The sequence below is a fragment of the Delphinapterus leucas genome, chromosome 1 (genome assembly GCF_059928025.1).
Source record: "Delphinapterus leucas isolate spDelLeu-1000000601 "Yukka" chromosome 1, BTC_Dleu_Yukka2, whole genome shotgun sequence".
Classification (NCBI taxonomy): Eukaryota; Metazoa; Chordata; class Mammalia; order Artiodactyla; family Monodontidae; genus Delphinapterus; species Delphinapterus leucas.
In genome coordinates, this window is record NC_143129.1 from 7,531,576 (window position 1) to 7,553,530 (window position 21,955).

The 21,955-nt window shown below is 59.4% G+C and overlaps 1 protein-coding gene across 4 annotated transcripts; it reads left to right on the plus strand.

Moving 5' to 3' along the window:
* The first annotated feature begins 6,348 nt into the window (after positions 1 to 6,348).
* TMEM9 (transmembrane protein 9) lies at positions 6,349 to 21,191 on the plus strand. 4 transcript variants are annotated; one of them, XM_022562009.3, is made up of 6 exons: positions 6,349 to 6,427; positions 6,878 to 6,979; positions 7,999 to 8,090; positions 11,606 to 11,714; positions 12,111 to 12,242; positions 17,313 to 21,189. In XM_022562009.3, the coding sequence occupies exons 2-6, from the start codon at positions 6,914 to 6,916 to the stop codon at positions 17,457 to 17,459; spliced, it is 546 nt and encodes a 181-aa protein (XP_022417717.1). In that variant the 5' UTR covers positions 6,349 to 6,427; positions 6,878 to 6,913; the 3' UTR covers positions 17,460 to 21,189. The 4 variants fall into 4 exon arrangements, with proteins under 4 accessions (XP_022417717.1, XP_089762273.1, XP_022417716.1 ...); XM_089906147.1 differs by lacking the exon at positions 6,349 to 6,427 and adding an exon at positions 6,492 to 6,560; XM_022562008.3 differs by lacking the exon at positions 6,349 to 6,427 and adding an exon at positions 6,567 to 6,695.
* Positions 21,192 to 21,955: the final 764 nt, after the last annotated feature.

Below are 21,955 nucleotides of genomic sequence, written 5' to 3' on the forward strand. Positions count from 1 at the left end.
GTGACATGTGATATCACAAGGGGCTGCGTGGAGAAGCAGATGTGAGAACCCAACTGTCTCTTATTAAACTAGACGTCAAGGAGATTTACCAAAAAATGTAAAACAATGCCACTCTTCTCATTCAATGTTTTCTTTTTTCTTTTTTAAATTGTTCTAATGTAATAGAGGCTTAAAGGAAGACAGAATATTTATTTATTTTTATTTATTTATGGCTGTGTTGTGTTGGGTCTTCATTTCTGTGCAAGGGCTTTCTCTAGTTGCGGTGAGCGGGGGCCACTCTTCAGCGTGGTGCGCGGGCCTCTCACTGTCACGGCCTCTGTTGTTGCGGAGCACAGGCTCCAGACACGCAGGCTCAGTAGTTGTGGCTCACGGGCCCAGTTGCTTGGCGGCATGTGGGATCTTCCCAAACCAGGGCTTGAACCCGTGTCCCCTGCTCTGGCAGGTGCATTCTCAATCACTGCGCCACCAGGGAAGCCCTCATTCAATGTTTTCTTTTGGAAAATGTAGTGGGGTGTTTTTTTTTTCCATCAAAAGATGTGTATGTCTGCCATGGGTTTATTATTGTTATTTTAAAACAAGTAAATGAATGTGAAATTTCTGTTTTAATTTTAATGCTGTAAATATCGATAGACATGACGACATAAACAAAGCTCTTTGAGGGTCCTCAATAATTTTTAAGAGTGTAAAGGGGTTGTGAAAATGGGGAAAACACTTTTGTGTGTGTGTGTGTGTGTGTGTGTGTGTGGTACGCGGGTCTCTCTCCGCTGTGGCTTCTCCCATTGCGGAGCACAGGCTCCGGACGCGCAGGCTCAGCGGCCATGGCTCACGGGCCCAGCCGCTCCGCGGCATGTGGGATCCTCCCGGACCGGGGCACGAACCTGCGTCCCCTGCCTCGGCAGGCGGACTCTCAACCACTGCACCACCAGGGAAGCCCAGGAAAACACTCTTGTTTCCCTTACAGTATTCAGAAGTGTGCAGCAACACTTCTGACACCAGATGTGAGGGTTTTCCACAAACCAAGCAATTCTTCGATGCCTGCTGACTGTCTGACACTAACTGCAATTAGCGCAGACTCATGGGTTCAGGACTTATTCCCATAAGGCTGACCCCTCTCTCCCCACTTCAGGTCCAGTGACAAGTCCTGCTCGTCACCTGTGCTTCTGACTGATGGGTGTAGATCAGGGTTCCTGCACCCTGTCCTTGGGCTCAATGATTTGTTAGTATTGCTCCCAGAGCTCATGGAACTGCTTTCCTTACTAGATCACCAGCTCATTACGCAGGGATACAACTCGGGAACAGCCGTGGAAGAGACAGTAGGACAGTCCCTGGGGGAGGCGCCGGGGACTCCAAGCCCCTCCAGGTGCGTCATGCTCGCAGCACCTCCACATGTCAGGAACTCAGGAGCTCTCTGGACCCTGTGCTTCGGGGGTTTTTACGGAGGCTTCATCACGTAGGCACGATCGATTATTAACTCTCCGGAGGACAGACGGTGGGGCTGAAAGTTCCAAGCTTCTAATCATGGCTTGGTGTTCTTAGGGAGCAGCCCGCACCCAGGAGGCCACCAGGAGTTGGCTCATTAGAACAAAAGATGCTCCCATCACCCTGGAAATTCCACGGGTTTGGGAGCTCGATGTCAGACCCTCCGATCATTCAGGAAATTAAAGATTTTAGGAGACCTGTGTCAGGAACTGGGGCAGAGACCTATATATATATAAATTTTTTTCTTATTATTTCATAGGACACGAGACCCAAAAGTTTTAAAACTGCTATTCTAAATAAATCCCTTCAGGGGAAAATGAAGCCCCAAGGGGCTGGTGCTTGGACAGGAGTGCATCATTCAAACTGAACCCAGATCTTATGATTTCTGGTCCAGAGTCTTACTATAACCCCACCCTGTCTAACACATCACTGCGAGTGGAACACCAACGAGCCAAACCCAAGATATTTGACGTGGAGAAGAAAATGGAAACCCAAGAGAGAACTGTTACCCTACGCTCCACAGCACCCTCATGCTTGAGCATCGCAGGGGTGCGGGCTGAGCCCAGACAGGGCAACAGAGGGAGGGGGGTGCAGGGGAAGGCCACGCACATGACGAGCCTGGAGAATAACTGCGGGTAGAACGTCCGGCAGCAAGCGGGTCCACACTTTACATTTACATATGTGTGAGCGTGTGTGTGTTATCACACACGTACATGTGTGTATGTATATATATTAGACTGGACAGAATCGATGTCCCGTATTAAACTTTAGATAGAATAACACTTTGATTCAAAGTTTTGCTCAATTATCAATAAATATAGTTATTCTTTGATCAAGCATTGCCTTAGGTAGTGTTGGGAGAGCTGCGCATCTGTGAGGAGGTGAGCTTGGAGGGCCGGGTCCAGGCCAGCGCCCAGCTGGGGGCGTGTGTTTGTCAGCAGGGTCCCCTCTGCCCCTCTCGCCCTGATGCTGGGGAGTCCGGCCGTGGGCAGAGGGGAGACATCCTCAGGGAACCTCACGCCCTCGCAGGGCCTCCAGGGACCCTGACCTGCCATCTGCGAGGGGTGTGTCAGGGCTCCTCTGTGATCCAGAACACACACAGTGCCTGAATTCTACCCTTGGGCTTTGTTTTCTGTTCCGGTCGGATGACCGCTTGGGGCGGCTGTCCCCTGGGAAGGCTGAGTCGTGGCTGCTAATGGAAAAATCAGGAACTTAGTCATCTCATAGGAGCCTGAGGCCACGAGACACGGGACAGACAGGCCTTGCGGGGTTCTAGAGGGAGACCAGGGCCGTGCCATGGATGCCGGGAGGGTGGGCACAATCCGGGGATGATGACAGCAGCCCAGTCTCTGTCCGGGAGTGCCCAGAACGGGTACAGAGAGTGCGGGGGCGACTAGACCCTCAGCTCTGGCTCCGATGCCTTTAAGGCCAAACTGACACAGGGTTGTTCGGGTAAAAGCAGGTACAGGAGAGGGAAACCAGGGCCTGCGTTCTGCCCCGAGCCCTAGGGCTCCAAACCTGGGGCAGGATGAAGAGTAACAGCCCCACAAGGAAGCAGCAGGATTGGCCTCCTCTGCTGGACAGAGCCTGCTCCTGAGGTTACCTGGTCTCAATCCAGTCCCAGAGCCCGAGCCGCAGCCCCGCTCATTCCCCAGCTCCCCCAGGCTCTGCTGGCACAAAGGTCTGGCCCCAGCTCATCCCTCTGCCCTCCCTTCCCATCACGTGCCCTGGGCTTGAGCCAAATGGAACCCCATGCTCCTCCGCTACGTTCCTCCTCCCAGCCCGTCTCTGCTCCGCTACCCTCTCTCCACTCGGGACGCCATCCCCTCACCACCCTGCTCCTGTGTTCTGGGCCAAACCTGGACCACCCTTCCTGGTTGGATTAGTTTTCTAAATTTGTTAATCGCCATGAATTTAGTGGCTTAAAACAGCACGTACTTGGGACTTCCCTGGCGGTCCAGTGGTTAAGACTCTGCGCTTCCACCGCAGGGGGCACGGGTTCGATCCCTCGTTGGGGAACTAAGATCCTGCATGCCGCGCGGCATGGCCAAAAACACCCCGGAAAACACGCTTATGACGTCCCATTTCTGTAGGTCAGAAGTCCTACCCAGGTGTCACCGAACTCAAGTCAGGGTGTCAGCAGGGCCTCCAGAGGAGAGTCTGCTTCCTGGCCTTTTCCAGCTTCTAGAGGACACCACATTCCTTGGCTCGTGGCCCCTTCCCCCACCTTCAATGTCTTTGACCCCACTGTTGTCCTCACACCTCACATCTTTCTCTGACCACAACCAGAAAAGCTTCTCCTCTTTTAAAGACTCACCTGATTAGATGGGCGCACCTCGATAATCCAGGGTCCTCTCGCCATCCCAAGGGCCTTCACCTAATCACATCTGCAAAGTCCTTTTTGCCACGTAAGGTGACATATTCACAGGATCCAGAATTAGGATATGAACATCGGGGGGGGGGGCATTATTCTGCCCCGCACCGGCCCAGCTCTGGTAGCCCCCGTGACCTTCAAAGCATCCTCTCCACCTTCCGGGCTGACTTGGCCCATGGGCCTCTGTAGATCTTCCTCTCTACAGCTTCCAGCACCCTGGATTGTAACGGCTTGTTGATTTGTCATTTTCCTGCAATAAATGTCAAGTACCGTGACAGCAGGGACAGGGTCTCTCTTGTCCACTGATATATCCTAGCAACTAGCACAGTGCCGGGTGCGCAGTGTTCCAAAAACATTTTAGTGCAGAAACTCTTCTATAGAATTTAACTATATTAAATTACCTTCTGGTTACATGCCTTCTCTACAAGACACATCTTGAAAGCAGGGTTCACATGTGGCTTTTCTGTTGTGTCCCCTGGGGCATCTGGACAGTATTCAGCACAAGCTTGTGGAATTGGATTGAATAAAGAGGTTCAGCCTCCTCTCAATGGCCTAGCTCTTAAACGCAGGGCCCACGGAGGATGTGTGGGAATGAGGCGCACTGGGTCAGGTAGGGCTGCCTGGGAAAAGTTTCTGGAAGAGAAGCACTTGGGGCAGAGGTCTGAAAGAGATGCAGGCTGAGGGGGTGATGACATCCTGCCAAGAGGGCTCGTATGAGCAAAGCCAAGTGTGGGAGACAGCTGGTGCGGGGTAACCAGAGCTGAGATGGGAGGGCCAGGGCTCGGACACCAGGTGGAGGGGTCTCGAGTTGATGCGATAGGGTGCTCGCAGGGATTACAGAGCAGTGAGCGAGGTGCTGCAAACAGGATTGGATGGAAGACAGGATGGAAGCAGGAGGACAGAGTGCAGTATGCCGGCAGGGCAATGATGGCTGTCCCTTAGGGTCGCTGGCATAGACTCGAGGTGGAGACAGGAGAGAACAGAGTCAAGGATCATTTGGTGCACACATCCTTGCATTCCTGAGAGGTGCAGGGTGGTGCACAGAGGAAGCTGGGAGGCCTCACTTCCATTTTGTGGTGAAGATGGTGAGACCTGCACCGGGCACCTTTAGTGTCGGGTGTCAGAGGACCACGTGCTGGAGGTAACCGACTCGGCCCTCTGCTTTTGTCCACAAGAAGGTCTCCACCGCCACACAGGAGGTGTATGGGGCAGAGGGAGGGTGTTTTTCCAGTGCCTGAACTGTCCATTCTGCCCCCACGGGACAGGCATCCTCTCTCTGTCCCAGCCTGCTCCCCAAAGCAGCCACTCTGACCTCCAGAATAAGCTATGGTCTCCATTGACAGAGCCCCCACTGTTCCAGGTGCTTTGCACACATATAGACTCGTTATATACTGAAAGTAGGTCACATTATCCCCATTTTATGGATGTGGGCATCGAGGCTCTCGAAAGGATAAGCCAACCACCCCAATTCTCACAACTAGTACGAGAGGAACCAGGATTGGTGCCCTGGTTGGCCTAGGGCCAAAGCCCACAAGCTCTGTGTGCCACTGTGGCGCCTCCTGCCGGTCCTCCGGCTGGCGGATTTTAAATCTACCCAATTCAGCAAACAGGGACTCTGCAGGTGGAGGGGATACAGGGAGGGACACATATCAGTAGGAGAGACCAACACAAACCCGACGATCCCCACAGGAAGCGCCCACCACAATCCACAGTACCTGCGGGGAGGAACGGGCCACGTCAAGCCCCCCCCCCTCCACGGAATCCCAAAATATCGACTGAAGGGTCTTTGCATCCAAGCGACTCCTTTCAGACAAGGAAGCAGAGGCGGGAGAGGGGAGGTGTCTTCCAGGTAACACCACTGCTTCGTGGCAGAGCGGGACCAAAGCCCAGGTGTCTTCACCAGGGTCGGTGCCCTAGACTCGGACGACTCCTCTCTCTTTCCTTTGCAGCTGGACCGAGCTCACCCCTGCCCCTCAGCGGCCCGGACCTCCCCCGCCCCCCGCACATCCCGCCCCCATCTGCCGGGTCCAGAACCAGCACCAGGGGACCAGGCTGGGAGCTGCGGGGCGCACCCTTCACGGGCCCAGCCCGCCCCTCGCCGCCCCGGTTCCTCCTCCTGCCGGGGAGGGGGAGGAGAGGTGGGGCCGCCCTCTGCAGCAAAGATGCGACTCAGATAACATCTCTAAGTTGTGGATGAGGACAGAGCCCTTGGATCTGCTTTTATCGTTATTGTTGTCACTAGCTTATTGTTTATCAAGTGCTTTCTCTATAAAACGGCAAGACTGAACAGCTTAGGCCCGCTCCGAAACCCTGGGTTTTGTATACAGGGAGGAGGGAGCTCGGCGGTGGAATTCTGCGGCCGCAAGGAGGCCACACCTTCCCAGCTTCTCGTTCGCTTGCAGACGCTCCCTTTTCCTGTCTGGTAGGGTTGAGAAATGCCTCCCTCTCCCTTGCGCGGAGCCTCGGCGCCCATGCGGAGGCGGTCCTTGTTGCCTTGGCGACATCCCCAGCAGCCAATAGAAGCTGGAGGGGCGGGGCCGGCCGGGTCCCGTGCTGCCGAGGCGGGGTTCGCAGGTTAGCAGGCGTGCGTTCGGGGAGGGCTGCTGGGGTCGCGGGGGTCGCGGGGGTCGCGGGGGTCGCGAGGGCCCTGGGGTACGGGGCCTGCGGCCTGGCTGTGGGGTTGGGGCTCCCAGACTCCGCGCCCCAGGTTCTCCTCGGCCCGAGCGGGAGGAGTTGCGGGCGGTGATGAGGGAGGGCGGAGGAACGCGAGATGGGGGTCGCTGGCCGGCCTTGTCCGGCGGACCCGAGGCCCGTGGCCCCGCCCAGAAGGCCCCCGCGCCAGGTGGGCTGTGGAAGTCGAGGCCTGGGGGAGAGGGAAGCGCCTTCGCGGACCAGGCTTGGAAGGCCCAGGACCCCGGGCCCAGCTCCCACCCACTTCCCGTGCCCGAGCAGGGCGGTTCGCTCCGGGGCCGAGGGTGCTGCGTGGCCGCCCGCCCCTTCTCCGCCTCAGTATTTCTCTTCCAGGTGGGCGGTCTTGCCGGCCCCGAAAGTCTGAGAAGCATGAAGCTCCTGTGTTTGGTGGCCGTGGTCGGAAGTCTGCTGGTGCTCCCAGCCCAAGCCAACAAGGTGCAGCTCCTCTGCGCGACCACCCTGCCTGCGCCCCGGCATCCCGGGGGGGCTACTGCTCCAGCCCGGCTCCTCACTCCCCTTCGGGCCGTGCCGGTGCATGTTCTCTCGGCCCTAGGCTGCAGGCCTCCAGGAGAAGGGGCGTCTGCGGGGCGCGCGTCTCGATCTGGCACGCCGGAGGTGGAATTCCGGTCAGGGCTCTGTGTTTGGGGAAGTTGTCTAAGTTCTCAGTACCTTCTTGCTTTGCTCTTGGGTGCCTTCTGTCCTAGTCGGAGCTCCCAGTAGCCCAGGGAGTGGGCGTAATGTGAGGAGCGTGAAGTCTGCACAGATGCAGGCTTCTGGGTGGAGGGGACCCACCCCCGAGCTGGGACTCGAGGTAACTTCCATTCCTTAGGGGTAATGGCCCGGAGCTGGGTTTGGGTAGGTCTCTGGAATTCGAGATTATGAAGGTCACTGAGGCTTTGAATCGGACTGAGTCTCAGGGTTTGTTTCCACTTCCTCCTGGGAATGCTAATTCGAATGCAAATTTTGTGTTGTTGTCTCTGACCCATTCCATGGAGGTTGCTTGATTGTTTCCATGGAAGCGTCCACTTTTTCTGGTTCACCCCAGCCTTCTCCTTCCCTGATCCTAACCTAGGAAGTTGGAGGTGGGGTTGGGGGAAGAGGCCAGCCGCCAAGACTGCTGGACCCGGGTACACACACACAGGTGTGAGGCCCAGAGCAGAGGACCTGCCACCTTGCTTGCTCCTCCCCCAAGCCCCCTACCTGGGAGTGGCAGCCCTGGGTGTGGCAGCCCTGGGTAGCCTTCCGTGAATATCATTCGCGCCCCCAGACAGTTTCTCGAGGACCCTGTGATGTAGCATCCTTCCTGCAGAAGTCGTTCCTGCTGAACTTGGGCATGGGGGCAGGTCAGGAGCATTCATATGGTCACCTTATGGAACAGGGAACTGAAAGTGGAGAGTCTTGCTAGAACTTGAACCCAGGGGCCCTGCCCACCTGATATGTGCTTTCTCTCACAGAGTTCTGAAGATATCCGGTGCAAATGCATCTGTCCACCATATAGAAACATCAGTGGACACATTTACAACCAGAATGTGTCACAGAAGGACTGGTAAGGCATTGCCCAGGCTGGCCCTTGCGGTTGTGGGTGTTGAGTGGGGTTCATGGACCCCTGGAGGATAAGCTTGCTCTCCCATTTCTATGGAGAACCTTACAGAGGAATGTTTTGTCCCTGGTCACACAACCGATTAGAAATAGGGTCCGCATGTCTTTAATTCCAGCTGAGGGGTTCCTGGTCAGAGGAGTGGATTTTGATTTGCTTTGATGTGGGTGTTTGTTCATATCTGCAAAATGGTAACAGAGAAGCCGGGAGAGGTAAACATTAGAGCCACATACCGGGGGATCTTTCGCCTACTTGCGTGCGCTTGGCGAAGCTCTGTTACACGCGTCATTTGATGCCAGTGTCTAACCACCTTGTAAGGCAGTGGGATGGGTTGTGTTCCCATTTTATAGCTGCCGAGATTGAGGCCCAAAGAGAATTTACATTATACTCCTGGAGTCTTGAATTCATTTCTGGATGCCTCACTTTAAAAAAGAGAGAAGTCATCAAAAAATCATTCAGAGAAAGGACACCAGCTTGTTGAAGGCAAGTTTCAACATGCTCTCCTGGAAAGAACGGTTTAAGGAATTATAGTCTGAGAAGGAGAGGACTTGGGGACACACGCAGCTGAGAGGGCAGGAGAGGGGCTGGCGTGCTCTGAGGCGCACCGTGTGGTCTGGGTGTAGGACTGGGGCCAGCGAGGAGAGCTCTAGGGAACCAGATTGAGGTGAGTTGAGGGGGCGTTTCCTGTGCAGGCCGTTTGAGGAGCAGGGGCGCCTCATCCCGGAGGGCTCTGAGCGCAGGTGCGGTGATACCTGCATCTGGTCCCCGTGGAGCGGTTACGCCACACGGGGGAGCCCAGGTCAGCGTTGCCTCTACTTGGTCAGGTGTCAGGATCACCAGGTGGGCTTTGAGAAAATACAGAGTCCCAGCACCCCATCCGCCATGATTTTTGGTTCTTTTTTGTTGTTGTTTTTCCCAGCTTTATTGAGATGAATCAGACATGTGGCGTTGTATAAGGTTACGTGATTTGATACACGTATCTATTGTGGAACAAGGTTAGACAACACCTCCATCGCCTCACAGGGTAACCATGCAGGTGTGGGTGTGGTAGAACATTTAAGATCTACTCTCTTAGCAACTTCAAGCGTACATAATTGTTAACATGTATTGTTAACGATAGTCACCATGCTGTACGTTACATACCACCCCCACCCCCACCCCCCGCCCAAGATTTTGATTCAGTGAATATGGGGGTTGGGGCATGGCAGAAACGTGATTGTGAAGCAGTTGGTCCAGAGCAGCATTTGGGGGTTTTGAACCTGTCCAGCTCTGAGTGTGTGATTTTTCTGAGAACCCGTCTGGTTAGATGCAGACTCTGGATCGACCCTGCCTGCCTTTCAATCTAGCTTTGCTCCTTGTTCATTGTGAAACAAGTTACTTAATCCCCAGTGTATTCAGTTTCTTCATCTGTAAAGCGGTGGCAGTGTTTTGAGTATTAAATAAGAGTGTGTGTGTGTGTGTGGGGGTGTGTGGGTGGGTGGGCTCGCGCACATTAGTAACGTATATTGTTATGCCCTCCTAGAGGCCACGAAGAGGCCGACATACGCCACAGCCCAAGAGGGAAGCCCAAGTTTCCTTCTGTCTTTGCCCGTCCTGATGGAGTTACAAAGCCCCAGGACCTGGAGTCCTGGGGAAGCCCCTGTGACCTCTCTGTATCTTGTGGCTACAGTTCAAATAGCGTCAGGAATAAACCGGCTAGATTGTCTCAGCCCGACACCAGCTACATCCCTCAGGCACCACCACGTTGTACCAGCACTGTCTCTGCACTGGGGCCAGAGTAAGGCCCCAAGCCAAGCGTGGATGCCACGGAGGATGGAGTCCTACCTGGACCTCTCAGGCTGTGGTTTATCTCCTTCCCCTGGGAAGTCAGCATTAGGGGGCTGCCTGAGGAACAGTTCCACGAAGGCTGGTGGGTGGAACCTGAGGCTGGGATGTAAGACCCCAGGGTTCTGGGACCCAGTGACCCTGGCCTGTCAGGGAGGGGAGGTATCGCAGGCTGCCTGGAGCCCCGCAGGGGAGCGGTGGGGCCTGACCCTGTGATCCTAGACCTCAGGCCAGGGCCAGAGGAGACCAGGTGTGTCCTCAGGCCGCTTCCGCATGGTCCCTCCACTGCGAGGAGGACACCTGGGCCCTCCCCTGGTGGAGGGGTGTGAAGCCAGGGTGTCTGAGCGGCACAGGCCACGTTCCCGTGTTGCAGGCGCTCTGCCGTCTCATGCTGGGGGTCCTCGTGCCTGTGAGGGGCAGAAACCCCGACACCTTCTCCCTGATGGTGGAGCTCCCGAGGAGTGCACGAGAGAGACAGTCCCAGAGCTGGCTAGTGCAGTGTCTCTCACACTTCTAAAAATACAGGCTTCAAACAAATCTGTTTTGGAAACACATTGTGTAGAAGTCAGGACTGCCCCCGCTGAGCAGAGCGTCTGTGGCCCCTCCCTCCCACCCTCCGTACAGAGGGCCCTGGGGTGCCCCAGGGAGCACATTTTGAAGGACACCGATAAACACACACATGTCCTCACGTGTCCATGACGACACCGAGGCCCAGAGAAGTTACACACATCACCTGCAGAAGGCGGAGACTTAACCAGCTTGCCCTCCGGTAACCCTCTCCCCTACGGCGCTATCACTGATCCCCAAAAAGGGACACGTCACGGTTTCACTGATTCTCTGGGGAGAGAACACATCCCTGTGGGGAACCCACACGTCTCACTGGTGCACCAGAGTGACCTTCCAGACCCAGGGAGAAATCTGGGCCTCAGAGGCTGGTAGAGGCCCCCAGAGAGGGGAGGTCCCAGGAGTGCTGACCCAGTGCTGGGTGTGAACCTGGCCCTGTCCGGTGGCCCCTCCCAGGGCAGGGGCTGAGTTACAGCAGGGAGCCACGTGCCCAGCGCTGGAAGTGGGGTCATCAGAGGTTCAGGTAAAATCACACCCTCCACATATGGACTTTTAGGGGGAACAGAAGCTTGTGGAGGACATGCCAGCCCACACTGTTGGCGCCTCTGCCAGAAACCCCGCCTGAGCCTGAGGGCCCCTGGGACAGCCCGGGCCAGAGCTGGAAGGGCCTGGAGGGTCATCCGGCGCCACCCCTGCAGCTCCCAGAGGAGGCTCGGGCCCAGGGCACCAGGCTCCTGGTGGCAGGGCCCGGCTGAGACACAGCAGTGGGAGGGGATAGGGAAGTGGAGTTCAGAGATGTTGAAGACGGCAGAGTCACTGGCTTGTGGTGGATCCGTGGGTCAGAGGAGGCCTGGCGGAGGCGCTGCCTGCCACGGGGACAGACCCTGGACCCGAGGGACTGGGGTGGGGTGGGGGTGGAGTCTGTGTCGCTGGGACACTCACCCGGTGAGTCGCGGAGGGCCAGGGCCTCGAGAGGCTGTGGGTTGGGAAAGGGGTTCCGCCAGCCTGACCCTTCAGAGACCCTCCCCTCCCTGGGGAGCCCCCCGGCTGCCCCCACAGCCCTCTGTCTGTTGCAGCAACTGCCTGCACGTGGTGGAGCCCATGCCGGTGCCCGGCCATGACGTGGAGGCCTACTGCCTGCTGTGCGAGTGCAAGTACGAGGAGCGCAGCACCACCACCATCAAGGTGCCCGGCGGCCGCCCCGCCCCGCCCCCTCTCCCTGGGGGGCTCGCGTGGCCCCGCCCCGCCCTCCGTCCTGTCCTGTTTCCTTCTGCAGCGTTGCTCGGGGCTGGCGGGCTGGCCTCGAGGCCGGCCTGGTCGCAACCCAGGGACCCCCTTCCCACCCCCCTTGGGGCCGCTCTCCCCTCTAGGTCATCTTTGTGCTGCCAGAGAACTGGTGGCTCTCGTGGGGTCCCTCCGAGGGCACAGTCAGCAAAGGTGGGGTGGGTCGTTCTCCGCGCCCGCGGTCTCCTGGCCTGTCTGCAGGCAGCACTTGGGGCCACGCTGCCCAGTGAAGACAGACTGCAAGGGAGGGGAGCGGCATCCCGCAGGGCGAGCTGGGTCCCTTCCGCTCGCTCGCAGGTCATCATCGTCATCTACCTGTCGGTGGTGGGCGCCCTCCTGCTCTACATGGCCTTCCTGATGCTGGTGGACCCTCTGATTCGAAAGCCGGACGCCTACACTGAGCGGCTGCACAACGAGGAGGAGAACGAGGTAGCGGCCCCCGCCCACACTCGGCGTCCCTGGGGCCTCGGTGGGCGGGCTTCCCCTCCCTCAGCGCTCCAGTGGCTCCTCTCCCGTTCGTTGTCGTACGCGTCACCCGGACCGCAGTGTCTCCTCAGCGGGGGCAGCCTTGAGTTTTCCCTGATCTGGCATCAGGCAGCTTCAGTGCACGTGTCGGGGAGCCTCCTTGTCGCCCTGCATTCCTAGCAGAGGGCCAGTGAGCCCCCCAGGCAGCCCCATGTGGGTGCTCAGACCTTGGTGTCAGGCTGACGGTGGACTTGGAGAGTGTACCCAGGGAGTCAGGGGAGCCCGGGGTGGGACACAGGAGGCGCAGGCAGCTCTGTGGGAGTGAGAGGTGATGTGTGCCGTGCAGAGCTGTGACGGTGCCAGGGGCTCCTGGCCTGTGCCCCTCGAGCTCGCCCCCTCGGGCGTGTGCCAGAGACAGCAGTGAGGGAGGAGGAGTGCCCCAGAGGGTGGCATCTGTGGGCAGGTGGGGCTCAGGACGCTGCCTGCCCTGGGGACCAGCTGCACGCAGGTGCGGAGAGCTCGGCCTCACCCTGGTTTACGTAAAGCCGGGGTGGAAGGACCACAGCCGGGAGGTTAACACGTGTGAGAGGGACTCTTCCTGCAGAGACACAGATGAGCGAGGTGAAGGGGTGAGTGGTCACTAGAGCACCAGGCTTAGGCTGCAGCGCCGGGCGGCTGTCGCCCTTGAGAGCATCTCACGCAGCGGGTGGAGCTGGGAAGGGCAGGTTCCCGCCAAGAAGAGGGGCTGGGACTAAGACCTCAGCGTGAAGCTGCCCGGCCGGCCGCATGGGGCAGGCGTGCACACTGCCAGGGAGGGAGGGGGCCTGGCCCGTCCCTGGACCCCATGGCCCCTCGGGGGTGGGTGCCCCCAGCCTCTGGCTGACACGCGCCCGGCCGGTGGCGCTGGGGCTGGGAGGCGGGCGTGGGGGAGCCGGCAGTTGGGTGGTCTCTCCGCCCAGGAGGAAATCTCGCGCGCCTACCTGGTTATTAACGCGCGGTAACAGCGGCTCTGCTGGGGGCAGAGCGGCGCGGGTGAGTACCCCGTGATTAGGGGATGCGTGCGGTAATTGCAGTCCTGGCTGGGGAGCGCCTGAGAGATGGGCCATGATTACACGGCTCCGCGGCCTCCCCGGAATGCGTGCCACCTGGCTGTGGAGCCCGAAGGGAGGGCAAGCCGCACGGCTCTTTATGGGCCCCGCCCTGGGCACCCCGGCTCGCCCCGTCCCTGTTTCTTTTCGTCCTGACGTACTCAGGTCCTGCAGGTGCCTGTGTAGACAGACGCACAGACCTCGGGCCCGCCCTCAGGCAGAGCCCCCCGGTCAGGGATGCGGGATAGAAGGCTGTCAGGGGAGGGGCGGGGGAAGCTGGGGCTGACTTTTCCTCGGTGTTAGTGTGGGAAGGCTTCCTGGCAGCGGGGCTCTTCCGTGGTGGGGCGGGGCCGCTTAAGTGCTGGGGCCGCTGGAGCTGAGTGGAGCGGAGACCGCGGTGGCGCCCGGGCCCCGGGGCCGGCAAGAGGAGGAGGCCCTGCCTGGCTGAGCTGAATCTCTGGAAATGCTCTGAAGAGCATTTCCCTTCAGAGGGATGGGGTCCCCCCGGGGCGGGGGACTTAGCTTTCACCCCAAGCGGAAGAAAGTCAGGCTCTAGGCCTGTGCAACTCAGTGACCTTGAGAAGGCTCCCCTCCACGCCCCAGGAGTCGGGGGGTCGATCGCATCCCAGAATGGGGGCCCTTTGGCTTCGTCCCCCCATTCCTGTAGCCGGGAGCTCCTGCCCTGGGGCTCGAGGACAGAGAGGAAGGGGGCCTGGCCCACCGCGCTGAGGAGATGAAAGCCCCGCTCCCTCTGAAGGTGCCAGCCGGCCCGGTGGGCCCCCAGTGCGGGGCGCTGCCTTTCCTGATTGCAGCAGCATCAGGACTAATCCCCCGGCTCAGACGCCCTTTGAAAGGAGGAAGCCAGCCTTTTTGCTGGGGCAGAAACGGCAAACAGAGCTGTGCTAGATGTGTAGGTTTGGCCCCTTTTGAAGAGAGAGAAGGAAGGGTTCCTACAAGGCTGTGGGTGTCTGTGGGCCTGAGCTCTGCAGGGTCCCCCGAGACCACAGCCCACTGGGCGGGAGTGGGGGAGAGAGGGGTGTGCAGGAGTGATGGCAGCCGGGGATCCTCCCTTCCCAGGGCGGTGAGGAGCCCAAGAGGGACAGGGCCCTCGTCCCCCTGAGCCCAGAGCAGGAAGGGGGACGAGGAAGGGCAGGGCTGGCGGGCGTCTCTAGAACGGCTGTCAGGACCTCGTGGCCCAGCCGTTAGCAGCGTGGCATCGGGATTGTGATCCTGGGCCGGAGTCCCAGCTCTGCACTCGCTGTCCTGGTGTTTAACCCTTTGGTTAGTTTTCCAAGTCTGAGCTCCTGTCTCAGCGTGGTTGCTGTGGTGCCGTGTGTGCGGCTTTACAAGTGTTTGTGCAGCCCTGAGAGCAAAACCTTTCACTGGGGCCCTGACCTGAAGGGCCGCCCTCACTGCAGGCAGGAAGGCTGAGGGATGGCAGGGCCAGAGGCCGGGGGCAGGGAGGCCAGGCCAGGCATGCACGGTTCAGCCAGCCCAGAGGGCTTGAATGTGGGGCTCGGGAGACACGGGTCCAAATCCTGTGTGACCTTGGGCAGCAGAGCCACAGATGAGAGTCACGTAGCCCATGAGCCAGTCTCGTGAGCCTGGGAATAATCCAGGTGCAGCACCAGGAGAGCGCCCGGCGCCCGGGGACGCTCATCCTCAGGCCTGTCCAGCCCCGGTAGCAGGCGCCTCCCTCCTGGTCGGCAGGGCTCCCCCTCCTGCCCTCACTGCCCAGAGGCCCAGCTTGGGGGTTAAGAGGGTTGGAAGTGGTAGCATCTCTCCTGTGGCAGAGCGGGTGAGGACCAGGCCCCGCTCTGAGCGTTTCTAGGACAGACGTGGCGTCTCTAATACCCATTAATCAGACTATTAGCGGTGGAAGTGCAGAGCCTCTCAGCCGCAGCTTTCCCGGCTTAGGACCTGTTTGTCAAGACTTTACATGAAGGAAAAACAAGTGGTCCTGTGGAAATGTGGTGAATTTCAGCTGTTCCTTAACGCGCTGCTCTTGGCTTCCTCTGCTTTCCCTCCAGACACTCTCCCGACGGGACAGGAGAGCAGCCGGAGCCAGGAAGGGCGCTTTTCCGCCCCGCCAGGCCTGCCCCCAGGCTCCCAGGAGGACGAGAGTGTGGGCAGGCCGGCGGGGAGAGAAGCCCCTGTAGCCCCGGAGCGGGGATAGCTCGGTCCTGGGGGGCCAACAGCCTCCCACGGGGGTCTCCAGTGCCCCCTCACCTAGACGGCCACGCAGAGGCTGGTCCTGAACCGGGAAGGGACGATCTGAAAAGTAGCGACACCGGTGACCTTTCAAGGGCAGGTCCCCCCTCCTGCCTGGGGGCTCCGGGAGTGGGTCTCACACTGACAGTTGCTGTGAATTGAGCGCCTGTGATCTGCCAGGCACCGCTGAACGCTGTGCGCCCACCGTCCCCGAGAAGACGCTCCTGCGGGCTCCATCCGTGGGTGGGAAGCAGGTTCAGAGGACAGGGTGTCAGCCAGGGCCGTGCTCCAGGTCAGAGCCCAGGTGCAGAGCCGGGTGTGATTCCACAGTCATCTTCTCACTGTGAACTGCTGGGGAGGAGGGAAACTGAGCACCCCGCGGGCTCCAGCTTGACAGCAGTGGGCTGAGGACGTTACACGTGTTACTGTATGTAACCTTGCCGTACCCCGCTCCTGGTCATAAACCGTGTGTCAGGGTGGGGGGCGCCACCCACGAGGTCCTGAGTCATGACCAGCACTGAAAACTGAGATGGAGCAGGGTAGAGGGCGTCAGGGGGCGTCACGCTGGGTGTTGTGTGTGTGTGTTTAGAAAAGCCTAAGAAGACCGGGTTTACTGAGTTGAAGCTTGGGGAAATCAAGTGGCTTGTCAGGGACACACAGCCGCTAAGTGGCTGAGGCCGGGAGAAGGTGGCAGCTGTAGAACCCAGGGTCCTGGCTTCGACTCTGATGCTCCGGCACCTGCCCCTGAGGTGCTGCCGTGGTCCTCGTCCAGCCTGGCAAAGCAGGCTTCCTCGGGCTCCCGGGCTGAGGGCTCCCTGGGGGCAGCGTCCATCTCTAACTCACCCTGGGCAGAGCTCTGGGCGGCAGTGACGACCTGCCAGCCTCACCGCCCGCCGCCCCCATCCCCCGCCCCTACCTCCCCAGCCTGGCAGCTGCATGGCGACAGAAGCTGTGCCAGCTCGGGGCATTAGAAGCAGAGTTGCAGTTGCTGGGCGGCCCTGGGCTTAGAGAGGTGTGCTAATCCCTTAAGAGGTGTGTGGCAGGAGATGAGAGGCAAGGGAGAGCTGGGGAGGAAATCCCCTGGGCTGTGGGCCTGGCCCTTGGCTCCAGTTCCCCCCAGAGATCAGGTTCGGGTCCTGCAGGAAATGCATGGGCTCTGGAGCTTCAGAGGCAGAGAAGTGGTAATTAGGGGGAGATGCTGCCTTTGACGACAGCGGCAGTTCTGAGGGCGGGGGGGGGGGAGCGGGGGCGGGATGGGGCAGAGTGGGGAGGGCGGCCGGAGCGGCTCTGGCTCTGGAATGGGCACGAAGGGCGAACTCCCAGCTCCACCCTGCAGACACTGTCCTTCGGGGAGTGAGCTGGGGTCCCAGGCCCAGCAGAGCAGGTCCTGGGGGTCTCCCCGCTGTCCTGGCCGTGGCCGGCAGGGCCGAGGGGTTCTGCAGTCCGCTACCAGCCGTGGGGGCACGTGGTGCCTCTCCTCGAACGACAGGGTCATCGCGTCCTCTCTGCTGACCCTCCGCGCTCCTCTCGAGGGTCAGGAGTGAGTCTGGGGCGCGGCCGGGCCTGACCAGAGCCCCCGCTTCCCAGCCCCCGCCCATCCCGCAGCCGCGGGCGCCCTGTGCTGGATGGGCCCTCGGGGAGGCCTTTGGGGTCGCTCTCCTGGCACTGTTTTCCATGTCAGGCGTTTGAGACCCCCCGGCTCGCGGTGCCAAGCCTCTTCTTCTTCCCGCAACAGGACGCGCGCTCTGTGGCGGCCGCCACCTTCTCCGGGCCCCGGGCGAACACAGTCCTGGAGCGCGTGGAGGGAGCGCAGCAGCGGTGGAAGCTGCAGGTGCAGGAACAGCGGAAGACGGTCTTCGATCGGCACAAGATGCTCAGCTAGGCAGCAGTGCCGCCGGGCCACGGTCAGGGCAGGGCCGGAGGCCGCACGGAGCTGGCCACTCTCCCCACTCAGTGCTGCCCTCCGGGTCTCCCCCTTAAAGCCCGGGGCGTTTTTCCTTCTCCCTCTGTTCTGACATGTGCTCAGCTGCATGATCTAGGAAGAGCGCTGGGCCCATGGTCTCGGTTTGCCTGCGCAGGTGGTCTTCGGGGGGGAGGGCTGGGGGCCTCGGGACTGGAGCGACCCTGTCACCTTGCTCCCTCCTCGCCACCCTTCCGGCTCCAGACCTTGGGAGCTCGGTCATCAGGAGCTGAGTGTGGGACAGGAAGGCACGGCCGGCTTCCTCCCGGCCCGACTCCTCGGCCCTGGCCCGGCCTCACTCCAGCCCTCGGGACGGCTCTGCTGGGAAGGCTGATGCCACAGCGCGGCCGTTGTCCTCAGGGCACACCTGGACGCTGTTCCGGCTTCTCTCCCTCTTCCTCTTCTCCCATCAATGCAGGCAGAACCAAGGACCCTGCTCGCTCTGCCTCCTGGCCCCCGCTCCCATTTCGGAAGCCAGGCAGTGCCCCCCCCCCACCTCCTGCCCCAGTCTGCAATTGCTGAGCCATTGGTGGGACCACAGGACCCCGAGGCCGAGCGGTGGCTCTGAGCACCTGGGCTCCTATCCTCAGATTGACACTTGGCCCTGAATTTCATTGTACCAGTGCATGGAGAGGAATGTCATCTTTCTGTTACTTGTAAATCAAGGAAGCCTCCTGAAATTGTCTTGTCTCACTTTGTGGATCTCAAGAGACTTCAAGGACTACGAGTGTTTCACAAGTGGACCCAGAGAGGGGACAGGAGCATTGTCCTTGAGGGGTCCAGGCAGAGAGGCAGGGCCCGCACAGTCCAGGTGGCTGTGGTGGATGGAGCCCACAGGGGGCCTGGGCGGGGTCGCTGCTCCTTTCAGGCTCCATTCCCTGCAGGGGGCAGTGGGTGAACTGGCCCTTAGGAACTACCCTGAGTTTATTTGTGTTTCACCTTTGTGGGAGAGCCCCCTGAAACTCTGAACAGTGTCTGATGGCAGTATCTTACAGATACAGTACGTGGCGCTCACTGAAAAGCCCGTATGTTTCCCCAAATGAAAACCAGCAGGTACTCAGGGGTGGGGGCAGCCAGGGAAAGGGTGCTGCCAGGAGAAGCTTCCAGGGGCCGCCAGGGCTGAGTCACATCCATCCGTCCGTTCCGGAAGTGTGGCAGGGGTGCGTCCGGGACCCAGGCAGAAACAGGCTTGGCGGCCCAGCTGGATCTGATTGAATTTCTTCCCGCGGGGTTTGTCCAAGTCAACGTGTCGAGAAGGCTCCGTGTGGAGCCCTGAGCCAGGGTCTTGGTGGGGTGGACATTTCAGTTTGCAAAGATGTGCCCAAGTTCAGAGCCATGTACAGGTACTGAAGGGTACGGGCGGGGTGATGTATAGACGGGGCTCCGGAGGAGCAGAGACTTGGGGTTGGCATTGGAAGTGAGCGAGGGACACAGTGGAGGGGTGGGGTTGACGGGTCCTGGGCCAGCGTGAGGCTTGCGGTGGGTTAGCGGGAGGTACGTGGGCCGCAGGTGGCCGCGCAGAGGACACAGTGCCGGCTGCGCCTCCGCCCTAGTTTGCCCAGCGTATACTTGGTGCCGGCCAGGCCACCCGCTGCTTCAGAGGCCTCGGTGGGCCGCGAGTTCTTCCACGATGGGGATGCTTTCCAACAGTGGGTAGATGGGTGTGTCAGCTTATCAATCACCAATCCAGAACTTGGTGTCTCCAATTGCCAGGTACTCCTCTAAACCACACTGCCCAGGGGAGACCTCGAGTACTGTTGTTTCTCTGCGTCTTGGTTGAGTCCTGCAGGTGATCTGACCTGTCGGGTAGTCTTCAGGATTTGGTCTGTAGCAGGCAGCTGTTGTTATCTGTAAATAAACCCAGTATGTGAAAATAAATTAATGTAAAAGGTTAGGAATGATTCTTCAGTGTCTTAAGGACTCAGCCAGTAACCCAGCCTCTCAATGTGCTTTGACTTCGCACACACACTGGTTTCGGACAACTACTCCCAGGTGTGCCTCGGTGCCTTCCTATGAGTGACCTTGGAGCAGGGTCCCTGCAGCCAGCTCAGCAGAGGCCAGAAGGAGCTGTTCCCCGCCTCATCTGAGAAATAAGTTCTTGTGTTCAGAAGTCCTGTTTGTCTCCCATCAAACAGCCATACTGTTCTGCAAGGGCTTGTTCCCACCTGGGAAGAACTTGTTGGGTTTGGCCCTGGGGACCGAGCCTTGGAATTGGTCAAGCGACACGTGCGGGGAACGGGGAGCGAGGGGCCGTCCCACTCCTGGGCTCCCCCCTCCACCCCTAACCCGGACCAGCTCCTTCATTCTCCGGCTTCCTTGCGTCATTCTTAACCCTGCGAATCCCCAACCACGGGTCTCCAGCCCAGCCTGTCCCGTTACCAGCGCCCTCCCGCTGCCCCCGCCCCTGCATTTGGCATTAACCCTAGGCAAGCTTCCTGTGTTTCTGTCCCCTTCTCCCTAACCTGGGAAATCTTGCCTCACTGCTTGGGGAAAAGCAAGGCCGTTAGGGGTGATCTCACAATTTCCTTACTCCACCTGCAGTTTTCCTTCCTATTTATCTCGACTGCTTTGACCTTGGAGATTGTTTCCTGTTCCAGGCCAACCCACCTGTCCCTTCTCCCTGGGACCGCCATCACCTCCAAGCTCGTCCTGTTGCCCAGTGCCGACCAGCCTATCAACACACTCAAGTCTCCCGTCCTGAAAGGCCCATCTGTGGGCTCCATGTTCAGCTCTGGCTATGGGGGTCCCTTCCCTGTCCCCACTCAGTCCCTCCCCTGAGCCCTCCACAGGTGGAGGTGCTGGTGAGTGTAACTGCTGGACCCAGAGCGCGTCCTCGGCTCGGGCCCTCCCAGCCCTTATGCTGCGCTGACACTGGATCCTTCTCCCCAGATATGCGGCTTCCCGGGCCTCCCTGCTCAGACCGCTCAGCTCAATGTACAATTTAATGTGGAAGTTTTCTCCAAGGCTTTTCTCTCGGGTGGTTTCCTGACGTTAATTCTAGAATCTCTGACTCTAGCCCAGACCTGACCCCCAGCTCCAGACCTTCTACCTGGCTCTCAGCCGGACCCTCCCCGCTGGGGCCCACAGAGCCTGTCAAAATCAGCACGTCCAAAAATGAACGCATCCTTGCCTGGAAATCGGCTGCTTTTAGTTCCTTTATTTGCGTCGGTGGTGCCACCAGTCGCTAAGGTGCTCAAGCCGGAAACCAGGGGCTCGTTGGAGACTTGAGTCTCCCTGGGCTGCAGGTCCCACTTCCGGTCACTCACGAAGTCCTGGCAGCTGGGGCATGTTTCCTCCCCTCTGCCCGACAACCACCGCCCAGTTCATTATTTCTCTTGGGGTTCTCGTGGGGAGCACCGGGGAGCTCGCATTACTCTGATCACGTCACTTCACTTCTTCAAGACTCTCCAGGGCTCCCCATGGCCTATGGCCTGAGGGGTTATTTTGTTTGTTTTTGGCCACGCCTCGCGGCTTGTGGGATCTCAGTTCGCCAACCAGGGATTGAACCCGGGCCACGGCAGCGAAAGCCCAGAATCCTAACCACTGGGCCACCAGGGAGCTCCCCTAGGGCCTGAGTGCTTTACTGAGGCCATTGTCCACCAGCCCCTCTGATCATCAACCCCAGACAAATTGGTGGAAGTTACTGGTGGGGACTCTGAGACCCTTGGAGGGGTGTTGACGGCCCCCCAGACACATGCTCACCTGGGGTGGAGGGGGTGCCAGCCATAGGTGCCCAGGAGGCTCTGCGTCCCTCCGCTCCCAAGCCCTGCCCTGGGCATGCTGAAGCCGGGGCAGAGCTTGAAGAGGTGACTGAGGGCCAGAAGAGGGATGCCCGGGCCCGGCTTCTCTGTCCATCCCTGGGCACCTGCATTCCGTGCCACGCAACTCCCACGGGCCAGGAGTGCCCGGGGGATGCCCGGGCCTGGAAGCGGGACGGACCTGTCTTCCTGAGCCCGCTCGGCCCTTCCAATCCCTCCTGTCCGAGGCAGTCTCCTTTTCCGTAATGATACTGCGGCCCAGGGCCTGGCCTGTATGTAGTAAGTGCTCGTCAGACGAGGGGCAGGGACCAAAACCCCAGAAGGCTGTTCCTCCATCTAGTAAAGCGGGTGGGGCGTTAAGAGCGTGAGCTCTGGGCCAGCAGCCAGGTGCAGACCCCAGCTCTGCCTCTCACTACAGAGGCGCAGGCACCTCGGGGGGGGTGTAAGGAATACATCGTTACTGTGTCTAAGACGCTTAGAACAACCCTGCTGGGTGCTGGGTCTTCTGACTCACATCATCACTGTGACAGCATAACCCCCAGCCACCAGCCAGGGTCTGTAGATGCCGGGGGGACTTCCTGCACTGTGACATCAGAAACCCTGAGCCCTCAGCCAAATCCCACCTTGTGGAAGTTCTGCCCCGAACTTCCTGGGGGGCGA